Source organism: Chiloscyllium plagiosum, unplaced genomic scaffold (genome assembly GCF_037043375.1).
Source record: "Chiloscyllium plagiosum isolate Xiang-an unplaced genomic scaffold, Cpla_swu_hap1 HiC_scaffold_48, whole genome shotgun sequence".
Taxonomy (NCBI): Eukaryota; Metazoa; Chordata; class Chondrichthyes; order Orectolobiformes; family Hemiscylliidae; genus Chiloscyllium; species Chiloscyllium plagiosum.
This window is the reverse complement of record NW_028270186.1, coordinates 20,377,016-20,392,511: the sequence shown is the minus strand read 5'-3', so window position 1 is coordinate 20,392,511 and position 15,496 is coordinate 20,377,016. Positions and strand designations below refer to the sequence as shown.

General features: G+C 42.7%; 1 protein-coding gene across 1 annotated transcript; it reads left to right on the top strand.

The window, feature by feature from the left end:
- Nucleotides 1–6,069: 6,069 nt before the first annotated feature.
- LOC148135731 (putative G protein-coupled receptor 139) lies at nt 6,070–9,011 on the top strand. Its single transcript, XM_087984327.1, has 2 exons — nt 6,070–6,376; nt 8,116–9,011. The coding sequence occupies exons 1-2, from the start codon at nt 6,070–6,072 to the stop codon at nt 9,009–9,011; spliced, it is 1,203 nt and encodes a 400-aa protein (XP_087840453.1).
- Nucleotides 9,012–15,496: the final 6,485 nt, after the last annotated feature.

The window sequence follows — 15,496 nt, the reverse complement described above, 5'->3', positions numbered from 1 at the left end:
TGGCCCCACCCCCCATCTTTTTCTTCGCTACATTGATGACTGTATCGGCGCTACCTCGTGCTCCCACGAGGAGGTTGAACAGTTCATCCACTACACCAACACCTTCCACCCCGACCTCAAATTCACCTGGACAGTCTCGGACTCCTCCCTCCCCTTCCTAGACCTTTCTGTTTCTATCTCAGGCGACCGAATCAACACGGACATCTACTACAAACCTACCGACTCCCACAGCTACCTGGACTACACCTCCTCCCATCCTGCCCCCTGTAAAAACGCCATCCCATTCTCCCAATTCCTTCGTCTCCGCCGCATCTGCTCCCAGGAGGACCAGTTCAAAATACGTACAACACAGATGGCCTCCTTCTTCAAGGACCGCAATTTCCCCCCCGACGTGGTCGACGGTGCCCTCCACCGCATCTCCTCCACTTCCCGCTCCTCCGCCCTTGAGCCCCGCCCCTCCAACCGCCACCAGGACAGAACCCCACTGGTCCTCACCTACCACCCCACCAATCTCCATGTACAGCGCATCATCCGCCGTCACTTCCGCCACCTCCAAACAGACCCCAGCACCAAGGATATATTTCCCTCCCCTCCCCTATCAGCTTTCCGTAGAGACCACTCCCTCCGCGACTCCCTTGTCAGATCCACACCCCCCACCGACCCAACCACCACTCCCGGCACCTTCCCTTGCAACCGCAGGAGGTGCAACACTTGCGCCCACACCTCCCCCCTCACTTCTCTCCAAGGCCCCAAGGGAAACTTCCATATCCGCCACAGATTCACCTGCACCTCCACCCACATCATCTACTGCATCCGCTGCAGCCGGTGTGGCCTCCTCTATATTGGGGAGACAGGCCGCCTACTTGCGGAGCGATTCAGGGAGCACCTCTGGGCCACCCGGACGAACCAACCCAACCAACCTGTGGCACAGCATTTCAACTCCCCCTCCCACTCCACCGAGGATATGCAGGTCATTGGACCCATCCACCGCCAAACCACAACAACCCGACGGTCGGAGGAGGAGCGTCTTATCTTCCGACTGGGAACCCTCCAACCGCAGGGGATGAACTTGGACTTCACCAGTTTCTTCATCCCCCCTCCCCCCACCTTGTCTCAGCCGGATCCTTCCAGCCCGGCACCGCCTTCCTGACCTGCAGTCTTCTTCTTGACCTGTCCGCCTCCACCCTACTCCGACCTATCACCCTCACCTTGACCTCTTTCCACCTATCACATTTCCAACTACCCTCCTCCAAGTCCCTCCTCCCTACCTTTTATCTTCTCCTGCTGAACACTCTCTGCTCATTCCTGAAGAAGGGCCTGTGCCCGAAACGTCGAATCTCCTGTTCCCTGGATGCTGCCTGACCTGCTGTGCTGTTCCAGCAATAAAGTTTCAACATTCATGCATCTTACTTTCTCTAAATGATATAAAGTCTCGTCCTCACTAATTTTAACATTCTGTACAAATTCTGGATTCAAAAAGAAACACCCCGCTTCATTTCCCGTCTCCTCTGTGAATATAGATGATAAATAATCATTTAAGAACTCCACATCCTCTGACTCCAAGCACAAATCTCTCCATTGGTCTCTCGGAGGAATACGCTTGCCTTAGTTATCTTCTTAACAGCGAATAACCTTATAGTGTGCTTTCTGTTGAGAGTAACTAGCTATCCAGGCAAAACCGAAAGAGAGAGCTAAGAAGTGCCAGGAGGGGACGTGAGACGTTATTAGCGGATAGGGTCAAGGAAAACCATAAGTCCTCCTGCATGAATGTCAGGGATAAAATAACAACCAGAATAAGATTAGGGCTAATCATGCATAGTCGTGGGAAAATGTGCCTGGTATCAGAGGATATAGGGAAAATGCTAAATGAATACTTTTCGTCTGTATGAACACTAGAAAAAGATAATGAGGTCGTGGAGAATACTTAGATACAGGCTATGTAACTAGATGGGACTGGGATACATGAGGAGGAGGTGTCAGCAATTCTGTAAAGTGTGAAAATAGGTAAGTCCCCTGAGCCGGATGGGACTTACCACAATATTTTCCTGGAAGCCAGGGATGAGATTGCCGAGCCTTTGGCTTTTATCTTTATGTCGTCATTGTCTACAGGAATAGTGCCAGAACATTGCAGGATAGCAAATGTTGTCCCCTTGTTCAAAAAGTGGAATAGGGGCAACCCTGGAAATTATAGACTGGTGAGCCTTATTTCGGTTGTCGGTAACGTGTTAGAAGGGTTATAAGAGATCAGATTTGTAATCATCTTAAAAGGAATAAGTTGATTCGGGATAGTAAACCCAGTTTTGTGTCGAGTCGGTCATGCTTCACAAACCTTATGTTGAATTCTTTTAGAAGGTGACGAAACAGTTGGATGAGGATAAAGGAGTTCATGTGGTCGAAATGGATTTCAGCAAGGTGCTTGATAAGGATCCCCATGTCAGGCTATTGTACAAAATATGGAGGCATGGGATTGAATGTGATTTAGTGGGTTGGATCATAAATTGGCGAGCTGAAAGAAGACAGAGAGTGGTAGATGATGGGAAATATTCCTCTTGGATGTCTCTGATAGTTGCCACACAGTTTGCTAGGGTTGTTAAGAAGGCATATTGTGTGCTACATTTTATTGGTAGAGGGACTGAGTTTCAGAACCATGAGATCATGCTGCAACTGTGCAAAATTCTGGTGCAGCCACATTTATAGCATTTTGTACAGATGTGGTCACCGCATTATAGGAAAAATGTGGACGCTTTGGAACAGTTTCAGATGACATTTACCAGGTTGTTGCCTGGTATAGAGGGAAGGTCTCACGAGTAAGAACTGAGGGACGTAAAATTGATTTCGTTAGAGATAAGAAGTTTGAGAGATTACTTAATTGAGACATAAAAGGTAATCAGAGGGTTAGATAAGTAGTGCAGTGAGAGATACTTTCCTCGAATGGCGATGGCGACCACGAGGGGTTGATCGATAGAGGATAGTTGTCAGAGGTATTTCCTTAACTCAGAGAGTGGTAGGGGCATGGAACGCACTTCAAACCCAGCATCAATGTGGACTTCAACAGTTTCCTCATTTCACCTTCCCCCACCTCACCCCAGTTCGAAACTTCTAGCTCAGCACTGTCCCCTGACTTTTTCTACCTGCCTATCTTCTTTTCCACCTATCCATCCCACCCTCCTCCCTGACCAATCACCTTCATCCCCTCCCCCACTCACCTATTGTACTCTATGCTAATTTCTCCCCACCCCCACCCTCCTCTCATTTATACCTCCACCTTCAGGCCCTCTGCTTATATTCCTGATGAAGGGCTTTTGCCCGAAACGTCGATTTTACTGCTCCTCGGATGGTGCCTGAATTACTGTGCTTTTCCAGCACCAGTAATCCAAAATCTGGTTTCCAGCATCTGCAGTCATTGTTTTTACCTGTCTGCAAGTAGTAGACTCGCCAACTTTAACGGCATTTAAATGTTCATTGGCTAGGCATATGGACAAGAGCTGAATCGTGTTGGTTAGATGGGTTTCAGATTGCTTCTACAGGTCTTCGCAACTTCGAGAGCTGACGAATTTGTACTGTGCTGTACAGTTCTATGCTCGTTTTTCCTATGTTCTATATTTTGGGCCTCGACTATGTCATTCGAATTTTATTTTTAAGCAATCACCCGGCATTTCGGAACATGACTGAAAGGCTTTTTTCCTCATTTATTTTATTTTACTGTTTTGTATTTAATACTTGTTTGCATATTTTATTTCTTAATTATCGGCACCCCCTAATGTACAGGATTCCGAGTACATATTTTTTAATTCTCACTACCCTAGATTTTCAAATGTCGATTTATTTGGAAGTAGCTGTTCCCAGTTGATATTTTCCAAATCTGGTCTCATGATATAGAGATTGACCTTCTCCCGATTTAGACTCTTAGCTTCTGCATTATCCTTATGTGCTTCAACAATGACATTAAAATTTACAGAATTATGTCGCTATATCCCAAAATGCTTGCCCACTTGAGCAGGTTCATTCAGTTGCATTCGACCTAGCGCTGCCCCGTCTGCAGTAGGATTATGCACTTTTTGACATAAAGAACTTGCCTGAATGCACTTTAGAAGACCCACCACGTCTAATAATTCCGGACAAAGGGAAGTGGAGGTAATGTCAGCAAATTTCAAATTCCCTACAATTGTATAATTATACTCTTACTTCTCTCATATCGTTCGATAATTAGCATGCAATATACTGCTCTCTCTCCGTCTTAATCTTTCGAATCCTTTGGAAAAGATGCAGCAGATAAATCAGCCTTTTCTTTTATTTCTAAGATCTACCCAGATCACCTCATTTGAGACTCGTTTCCACTGTCCTCCCTCATTATTGCAGTGATGGCTTTCTTTTCAAGAATGCAAAGTGCCCAGCTCTCCAACAATATCATTAACCTAACCACAGCTAAAAAATACTGTACCATGGAATTTTGAGCTTTCAATGCTACCCTTGCTTTAACCACATCTGAGTTAGGATCAAACGAAAAGTTTGCAAAGGGTGTGGGGCGAAAGAAATCATGAGTCACTGAACAACAGCATGCAGGGAGAGTAGGCAATTTGTCAGACGAGTGTTCTGTTCACCTCTATCATAAGAGAGTTTGACAGCATGAGCAAAGATGTTTTGTTCAATGGCATAGAGACATCACATGGTGTGTTTTATGCAGCTCTGCCCCCCCTTACCAAAGTAATTATATATTTAATGTAGAGGTAGAGCAGCTGAATTTCACCAGATACATTACTTGAATTCTTAGACTGTCGGATAAAGAAACTGAATTGTTTTCGAGTTTAGAGGAATGAGTGAAAAAACTTTAGAATCGTAAAACGATCTTCAATGGATGGGCAACCAATGTACAGAGGATGAATGAACAGCTAAATGGTTTAGAGTCAGGGACCATGCTGTTAATAAAGACGTTAGAACTATGACGAGGAGTAACTTATTCCCACAGAGAATAATAAATCGTTGGAATTCTGCCCCGAAATTTGTGAAAACCTAATCACCGTGGTGGTACAGTGGCTCAGTAGTTAGCACTTCTGCCTCACTGCCCCAGGGACCCGAATCCAGCTGCGGGCGGCTACCTGCATGGAATTTGTACATTCTTCCATTGCTTGCATGGGTTGACTCCGAATGCTCGAGTTTCCTCGTACAATTCAATGATGAGCAGGTTAGATAAATTGGCCGCGCTAAATTGCCCGTAGCATTCAGGGACTTGGAAGGCTAGGTTCATGAGTAAGGGGCAAATGTACAACAATAAGGTAGTGGAATGGGTCTTGGTGGGGTACCCTTCAGAGAGTCGGTGCGGACATGTTGTGCTGAAGAATGTGTTGCCACTCAGTATGGATTGCATACTCTAAAATAAGTTCAAGACAAATTGGTAGATATTTAATGACTACTGCAGTCAAGGAGCAACGTCTGGTATATGACCAGCCATCATGGGGAATTGCAAGACGGGATCGCTGTGTTTTGGGTCGGGGTATCTACATCAGCATATATGCGTACTCATCTCTTTTCTTTCTGAACATTGGCTCACTGCCTTATTTCCATTACCTAAACTATTTCCTGATTTCTGGGTTGCCTGTGACATCCTAAAACATGGTGAACTGCTTCGGGACAACCCAGTAGCATCGGCGTCCATTTTCTCCCTTTACGAAACATAGCTGTACACTTGTAATGTTCCAGTGTCTACCAAACTCCGATCTCATTACTTTTATGGTTGTAAACGTTTTAATGTTTCCTCACCGAACATCTTATCTTTCCTGGATAAACATATTATTTTCTGTGATTGAGAGGGTTTTCGATTGAAAGCAGTTAACTAAATGTGTTTGTTTAGTCACTATCACTAATGTCAGTCTTGATGAATCATAATTGCGTCACTGGAGCGTGACACATATGTATTAATCTGATACATCTTTCAACATGTTCACCATAGTGTCAGTGCGAGTAACGTATTCAGCACCAACAGTGCTCTGTAACAAAAGACAAAGAGAGAGGGCGAGAGAGAGAAAAATCAGATATCATAATCTGTGAATAGTAGATTCGAAAGATGCAGCAATGGATTGGAATATGGCGACAATAGATTGTATTGTTACAACAATGAATTGGAATGCAAGAGAAAATGATTGGAGTGGGATAACAATGATTGAAGATGTGAGCACAGCAGACTGCAACGTTACAACAATGGTTCTGAATGTCAGAACAATAGACTGGAATAGTAAAATAGCGCAGAGGGGTTTCATTGAGACGACAAGTTATTTTTCTGCAAATTTTGATGATATGTTACTAAAGCATCGCATTCGATGGGCACTTCAGACCATTCAATTCATTTATTATCCCATTCTCGCAATTTTTGGCATCCCTGGTAAGTCTTTACAATTTCTATAAATGTGGCATTTTTCATGTGCAGACACGGTAGCGTTTCGAGCTCATTGTACAAATTATTGCTAAATGCATAATTGTTCTTGTAATTTACTCCCTGCAATTTGCCACCAGTGAGCAATCTCAGTATCCAAGTTTTAGCGCGGTAAACTTGACTGCATTCACTCAGCTGAGCACTTGTTCATTGAATATCGTAGTTTTTGCTGTTTGTTACAAATGTCATTGCTCTACCGTGGCTTCATCACACACCCTTGAAAGGTTTGCACCATAGAGAGTTCATCCCAATAAAATACAACTGGTTCACTCATATGTACTGTTGTGTGAGACTTTGGTACATGCTCCTGAAATCTGCATTTATACTTAGCAAGAGGAGGCAGAGACAGCAAGAGGCAAGCAACAGATGTGTAAAATTGATTCAAAGAATCCCAAATCGCAGAAGAGACCAGTTGGTCCATTAGATCTGGACTGATCCTCTGAAGAGCATATCTCCAGGACCCACAATCTCCACCCCAACATGCCCCTATAACCCCGCACTAAACGTGGCTAATCCAGGTAATCTGCACAGTCCTGGAACGACTAACCAATTTAGCGTGGATAAAGCACGTAGACTGCATATCCTTGCACTGTGGAAGGAAACCAGATCACTTGTCAGAATTCCCACAGACACAGGGAGCACTTGCAAATTCCACACAGATAGTCACCCCAGCCTGGAATTAAACTCTGGTGTGTCATGCTGTGAGACCGCAGTGCTAATGACTGGGCCACCTTGGAGGAAGAAACAGAATTGATGTTTCAAATTCAACGTGACCACACTTTCCATTCTTGGTAGTAGCTCTGAAATCCCCTGGTTATAGTTTGGCACAATATCATGCATACTGAAGATGATATTTATCAGAAGCACTGGAATATATGCAAGGATAGTTTTGAGGAACCGAGATAGGCGATTCAAACTCTATTCATTTTCCGATACATCGAATGACCTTGTCCTTTTGTTGGGACATGTTGATGATTAGAACGGTACTATTAAAGTGATTTGCTTCAGGGCAGCATGTAAATTATACATACTAGAGCCACTAAGGCTAAGTGATGTAAGGCATAAATGTCGATATTGTTAGCTGGTTCCAATAGAGTAGATCGGTTGTCCAGGATGTTGTCAATTTCTTGGATGATGTTTATGTTGTATACATCCAATCAAGTGGGAATTTTTCCATCACATACCTGATTTAGAAACTAAACTTAGGTGGCTCCATAAATAGCGTTAACACTTTCTGGTTTAGAAAAGATGAGCATTAGTGAATTAGCCTGTTCCCATCACTCCAACGTTGATTCACTGGTAACAAATCAGCATTTCAATAGTGTGCAATTGCCAGGAGTACTCCATAAATATTGAGGAAGGAAATCACTGATCCACATAAACACACTTACAATCGAAGCTGGGCATGATTAATTAATCTTAGTATTGAATTCCACACATCAAACTTAGTGCATGTAGTTTGTATTATTTGCTGCAATATTTGTTTCAACATAAGAAAGATTTCAGCCTCGGGCATTTTTTATCTCATCTTATATTTCAGATGGTCAGAATGTGAAACATCAGTTCGTCGCACCAGCAGATGATCCTCATTCCAGTAAAATCACTTGCTCATCTCAATCAGTGCAAAAGAAAATTGTTACATTTGCTCTGAGCAGAGTCTATAAATTCACTGTTTACTTTCCTCACAGTTAACATATCAACAATCGTGATCCTGTCCAGGGGAAAGAGTGGTCTCTGCCAATGTATTACTCACTACCTGCTAGCCATGGCAACGGCAGACCTCCTGATCATTATCTTTGACCTCGTTTTACGACACATTCCATTTGTCTACAAGGAGCAATATCACATCTTACATGCCATCCCTGTGTGTAATATCCATGCCATCTTGCTTTACGCAGCCACTGACTGTTCTGTCTGGTTCACCAGCACTTTCACCTTTGAACGATTTGTTACCATTTGTTGTTCAAATCTGAAAACCAGCTTTTGCAAAATGAAAACAACGGCAGTGGTTCTGGGCACAGTGACTGGATTGAGCTGTTTGAAGAACATTTTTTGGTACTTTGTGTATACTGGTCGGTATCGACTGAAAAACAGACCCTGGTTTTGTTGGGTGAAAATGTATGTCAAGCTTTCTCCTGTCTGGGGGGCAATTGAGTTCCTTCACTATGTTCTCACTCCGGGAGTTGCATTTATTCTTATTCTGATTTTCAATGCTTTAACGGTCAGACACATTTTTGTGACAAGCAAAGCTCGCAGGCGACTTCACCATCAGATCAATAGAAAAAGCACCAGAGACCCGGAGATGAAGAATCGAAAGAATTCTAGCATTTTGTTGTTTCTCATCTCAGGCAATTTCATATTATTTTGGTCAGTATCAATGGTGTTTTCCATCAATTCACGAATGGTACTTTTGGGATATCAGTCGAAATCGCTTCCTTTTTTTGTAATGGATTTGGGTTACATGCTCCAGATGCTAAGTTGCTGCACAAACTCTATGATTTATGTTGTGATACATCCGAAGTTCAGAGAGCAGTTGAAGAATATGATGATCTCTCCGTTTGTTAAAATTGTTAAGCATATTTAATGTTGAGACTAATTGAAGCTTTAAACCACCAGAAATGTATTCTGCATAATTTTCACTTCAATCAATATTGCGTATGGTCTGATATCTTTCAATCAAACTTATATGTCTTGGTCCTTTCACCAGAGAATGTATCTCTTTATATGAGCGTGCCTATGATTTTGCATAATTTTCCAAGTGTTCAAGTTTGCATGAGTAGAAACACTAGAAAATGAGAGAGAGGTGCTTGCATATTAAGGTATGCGCTACTCACGAGTGATCACTGTGCCACCGTGCGCTACTCAAAGTGGTTAGCACTGCTGCCTCATAGCGCCAGAGTCGCGGGTTCAATTCCCGCCTCAGGCGACTGACTGTGTGGAGTTTGCACGTTCTCCCCTTGTCTGCGTGGGTTTCCTCCGGGTGCTCCCGTTTCCTCCCACAGTCCAAAGATGTGCAGGTTAGGTGAATTGGCCATGCTAAATTGCCCGTAGTGTTAGGTAAGGGGTAAATGTAGGGGTATGGGTGGGTTACGCTTTGGCGGGTCGGTGTGGACTGGTTGGGCCGAAGGGCCTGTTTCCACACTGTAATGTAATGTAATGCAATGTATAACATGATGAAATGACACGTAGTTTGACCGTGAAAAACATGATTTGGAATCTGAAGCCTGATACTTACTGAAAGAAATGCAGTGCCTTTAAATCACAGTTGTTTACTGTAAGCTAGAAAAGCAACTAAGTGCAAAATTAGCATTGTAAATAAGCAGTGCCAGGAGCTAAGGAGCATTCATAAACACACACAATATAACAAAATGGTGTACAAATCGTGACTAAGTGTGGAAGTTAAAGATCGCTTCACGGAAGACACAACTGCGTCCAATGCTACGAAGCTGACTGGAATGAGGTTGGAAATATTTGTAAAGCAGAGAAGAGTGATTTTAAAAAAAGATGCGGGGATGGGGAGTGCAGAAAGTCGAATGCAAATATAAATTGGCAAGAAATATTTAGAAAAGAAGATAGCAAGAATTCCTACATGAAAGTAAACGAAAGCAGTAGCTGAAGGAATTATTTATCGATGCAATGTGGTACTGGCGAATTAATAATGGCAAAAGAGGAATTCGTGTTGATATTGAACAAATATTCCATATCTGTCTTTGTCGATGAAGGCATTATAAAACATCCAAATTAAGAATAATTCAGATACAAAATCAGGAGAAGTTTTCGAAAACAATCGTTATTACTGGTGAAGATTGAACATTGCGCTATACTTTAGAGATGGGTGTGTACTACAAATGTCGGGGGATAGCAGGAGATTGGCACGAGGTAACAATACTCTTCTGAACATTGCGTGCTGGCTAAAGAGTCTAAATTTCCTCCTTCTGAGCTGTAGTAGTTCTGCGATTCTACTCTGACAACTAATAGAACGAAAGGTGAATGAGTTTCATGCAACTAATATCTTGCATTGTAGAATGTTAAAATAAATGTCAGCAAAGATTGTGGAAGATTGTGTGCATTTGTGCACAGTGAAGCCGCCTGACCAAAACTGAAATCAATGGGTATCAGGACGCAAATTCCCCTCTGGTTCTTGGAGGTCAGTTATCTATGGTGCAGGACATCATTACAGATGTTGCTTTGGATAATGTCCTTGGCACAATCATCTTCAATTGCTTCATAAAGGACTTTCACTCTATCATTATTTCAGAACTGATATGTTCGCCAATGATTGTACAATGTACAGCAACATTCACGTCTTCTCAAATACTGACATCATTGTTTCTCAAATTCAACACGTTTAGGACAATATTTGGGCTTTGACTGACAAGGGGCAAGCAACGTTCGCGCGACATAAATACCAGGTAATTACCATCTCCGGTAAATGACAATCTATCCACCATTCAATGAGATTGACTGGTGTTACCATCACTGAATCCTCCGGTAAAAACGTCTTTGGGGTCGACATTGACCAGAAACTCAACTGCAAACGGAACGGAAACGCAATGCCTCCAAGTGCAAATCAGAGGTTAGGAATAGTACAAACAAGTAACTCATTTGCTCATTCCATGAAGTTTGTGCATTGATTTGTCCACAAGCACAAATCAGAAATGGAATGGAATATTCCCCACTTACCTTGTTGAGTGCACTCCACCAACACTCGAGAAACTTGATAGCACCCAGTACGATACATTCTGATGGATTGGCACATTGCCCATAAATATCAACAAACTCCATCACTTTCAATCAGTACCTGCAATGTTTACACTGTAAAAACTGCAATGCACAAACTCACCACAGATCCGGCGACATCACTTTCTAAACCCATGACCACTTAAGATTTCTCCAAACTAATCACAACGTGACTTGAATTATATTGCTGTTGATGGGTCAAAATGACAGAATCCCCTCCCAACATTGGATGTATAAACCACAACCGTTTACAAATGCAGGTCATCACCAATTTCTGAAGGGCATCTGTGGATACGAAATAATATGCTGGCCAGCAAGCGATGCCCACGCCCAACGGGTGAATAAGCATCGGGGTTTCGGTAGTAACATACGAGATCCAAGTTAGAAAATTACCTCTGTGGTATTCGGGTCAGAGACGTAACAGCGAAGTTACAGCACATGCTGAAGCATACCACCTACCACCAATACTTATGGGCCATAAAAAGTTGAAAACAAAAATTATGAATTTTAAATTGAGAAAATTGTCATTTAGAGAGCGATTTAAAAAAACAATACCATATAGATGGTGATAAAATTATTACTGCCACTTGCTGGTCAGAGGTGAATTCGAAAGGTATGTGGTAAGATCACGTGGTAAAGAGATCGGAGGAGCACAGGTTTTCCAACCTCTGGGGTGTTACATTTTGTTCATAGGGAGCTTTAACCAGTTACAAAATGGCAGGATAGGGCTGATACCTGAAGGGATGTGTTTGCCAATGATTGGGAGGGTTTCAATTAATTTGAAAGGGTAATCACAACTTCTTCGAGGAGGCAGAGAAAGGCAAATCGTGGAGTAAGAACAGAAGACAAAAAGAGGAATCAGGCACCCGAAAGGCAAAGGAGAATAGGAACCAAATCTAACACGCAAACGAAAAGGACAGGCAAAGTAATAAAAAAAGAAATAGCCTTAAGACTTCAGGTCTGAACTCATTGGACATTCGAAATAAAGTGGTATGACAGTTGGAATTATCGAGACATAGTGGCAGGCTGACCAGGCTTAAAGAGTAAAGCAGAGATGCATACGGTAAAGGATCATATGTAATTCTGGCCGACTTTAATCTGCTTAAAGATTGGGTGAATCAAATTATTCTCAATATTGTACAAGACGGGTTCCTAGAGTCTGTACCCTCGGATGATTTACGACATCAGTACATTGAGAAACAAGGGGAGAACAGGACATCTTCTATTTTATATTTCGCAATGAGAATGAAATAATTGGAAATATAGCTACTAGAACTGCCTCTGGGGTATCAGAATATGATAAAATTCGTCATCGCGATGGAGATTGGGATAGTTGATTCTACGAACAGCACCCTGAGTCAAACGAAAACAAACTGCAATGCTTAGAGGCGTGAGTTGGCTATGAACACTATATATCCTCATAACTGAAAATTCTCATCCCAGAAATGGTCCTTGCAAATCCTTTCTGCATTCTGTCAAATGCATTCACAGCTTTCCGATAATGCAGGGCCTACAGGTGTACACAATCTTATAGCTGAGATCTCACAAGTATCCTGTTCAGGTTCAACATCATTTCCTTACTCTTGCAATCTGTGACTCTATTAATAAGCGAATGACGTTGCATGCCTTAGGATAAGTGCCTTATCCTCGCACTTTTGATTAATCTGCTGAGTTTTTCTTCTCTAAGCGTGTTCAAATGTTCAAAGTCTGAAGTGAGTTGTTATCAGCATTCTCAATTATCACTCTCTCTTTCTCTCTCAGACAATTCCTACATCCCTCCATTACCTCTGTGTCCTCACTTTCTTTCTCAGCTCTAAAGCCTCAACGGGAAGCTGAAAATGTGTTCAGATTTCACGAGTAGAAGTAATGCAGTGGCAGATTTATTGTCTGTTTCTGAATGCTGTCAGAAACTGATCGTGAATTCGCAATATCAGTCTACTTCAGCTGATATCGTGTCAGGATCCACTCCAATAATTTCCAACAACTTTTCCACGTTCTCACCTCGATGCATATTACCACAAGTGTCTCGAACGTTCAAACGAAACTTGTGTGTATGCTATTACAGCAATGACAGAATGGACATAGAGTCATGGAGTCATACACCATGGAAACAGACTGTTCAATCCAATTCGTTCGCGTGAATGAGTATCGTAATATGAACTGATGCCATTTAGCAGAAACTGGTTGAAATCCCTCTAACCTACTTATTCATGAACCCATCCAGATGTTTATGAAATAGTGACATTGTAAGCTACTCCACTTCTTCCTCTGCAAACTCATTCCACGCACGCAACTCTCTCGGCATGAATGAATTACCCATCAGGTCTCTTAAATCCTTTACCCTCTCACGTTAAACCTATGCTCTCTAGTTTTGGACGCACCTATGTTACGAAGAAGACTTTGGTAATTCACTGAATCTACGACTCACATAATTTTATAAATCTCTATAAGATCCATGCTCAGGTAAAAACAATGACTGCAGATGCTGGAAACCAGATTCTGGATTAGTGGTGCTGGAAAAGCACAGCAGTTCTGGCAGCATCCAAGGAGCAGTTCCTGATGAAGGGCTTTTGCCCGAAACGTCGATTTTTACTGCTCCTCGTATGCTGCCTGAACTGCTGTGCTTTTCCAGCACCAATAATCCAAGATCAATGCTCAGTCTACTACGCTGATGTGTATCAACCCCTATCCTCTTCAGAAGAAAAAGCAATAAAACACAGGAAAAGGTCCTTTTGTCCTCCAGGCCTGCGCTGGCACATTTTGTCTTTTCACACTAAAACTGACTTAACTTTCATGATCTGTGTCACTCTCTTCCATTCTCCTTCATGTATTCTTGAGTTTTGCTGTTGTGTCTGTTTCCATCACCTCCTCTTGTGGCGCGTTCCAGGCACTCACCAACCTTTGCCTGGCACATCCCTTTTCAACATCCCCCGCTGATTGGACCTGTGTCTGTTAATAATTGAATTCTCCACCCTGGGGGAAAAAATCATCCTTTACAGTCTTTCAATACCATTCATGAACTTATGAACATCTGCCAAATCGCCCTTCAACTTCTTGTGTTCCAATGAAAACAAACCCAATCTATCCAACTTTTGTATACAATTATAGACTCACACAACATGTAAGCAGACACTTCGGTCCAATCAGTACATGCCGACCGTAAACCTAAACTAAACTTTACTCGTCCCATCTGTCCCATCCTGGCCAGTAACGCTTCATGTTTTTCGTCTTCCTTTTCCTACACAAATCCATCACTTCCTCGGAAGTTCATGCGAACAACACGATGTTTTAAAAAATTAGCCTGTCGTGTTTTTTTTTTAAATTTCACTCATCACATCTTAAAAATGTTGCCCCCTAATCTTCAAAATCCCCTTTCCGAAGGAACAGACAACTCCCACTAACTGTCTATAACTGTCATTATTGTGTCAACTTCTATCACGTTGCCTCTCAACCTTCTGTTCTCTAATGCAAAAAGTCCTAGCCTTCGTGATTTTTGAGAAGAATTGAAGTTGAAATTGAGGTTCTGGATTTGGGTTTGCTCGCTGAGCTGGAAGGTTCCTTTACAGATGTTTCGTCACCATACTAGGTAACATCATCCACGTGCCTCGTAATCTGTCCTAGCCTGTCCAGCTTTTTTTTTCTGACACAAGATCTTCTTATCTGGCATCATGCTGGTGCATGTATTCTGAACTGTCCTTCTTGTAATGCAGTAACCAGAACTGGCACAGTATTCCAGCATAGGCGCCATTAATGCCCTGCCCAACCTCATGCAAACTTCCAAACCCCTTTGCAAATCCCCCATACCAGGCATACCTGTTAAACATTTTCTATACCCTCTCCAAAGCATACAGATCGTTCTGGTAGTGTGGTGGCCCAAACAGTCCGCAATATTGCAAATGTGGTCTAACAGAAGTTCTAGAAAGCTGCAGCATAATTGCTTATCCATATACTCAATGCCCATTTCAATGAATGGGCAATGATATTTCAGGTGCAGACGTTTCGTCCCCTGTCTAGGTGACATCCTCAGTGCTTGGAAGCCTCCTGTGAAGCGCTTCTGTGATCTTTCCTCCGGCATTTGTAGTGGTTTGAATCTGCCGCTTCCGGTTGTCAGTTCCAGCTGTCCGCTGCAGTGATCGGTATATAGGGTCCAGGTCAATGTGCTTATTGATTGAATCTGTCGATGAGTGCCAAGCCTCTCGGAATTCCCTGGCTGTTCTCTGTTTGGTTTGGCCTATAATAGTCGTGTTGTTCCAGTCGAATTCATGTTGCTTGTCCTCTTCGTGTGTGGATTATAAGGATAGCTGGTCGAGTCGTTTCGTGGCGAGTTGG

Bases quoted from the DNA above. Each gene is read 5' to 3' on its own strand.
- LOC148135731 (XM_087984327.1), top strand. From the start codon at position 6,070: ATGGATTGGAATATGGCGACAATAGATTGTATTGTTACAACAATGAAT. The intron at 6,377-8,115 runs GTAAGTCTTTAC...CTTTCCTCACAG, and splicing joins CGCAATTTTTGGCATCCCTG to TTAACATATCAACAATCGTG.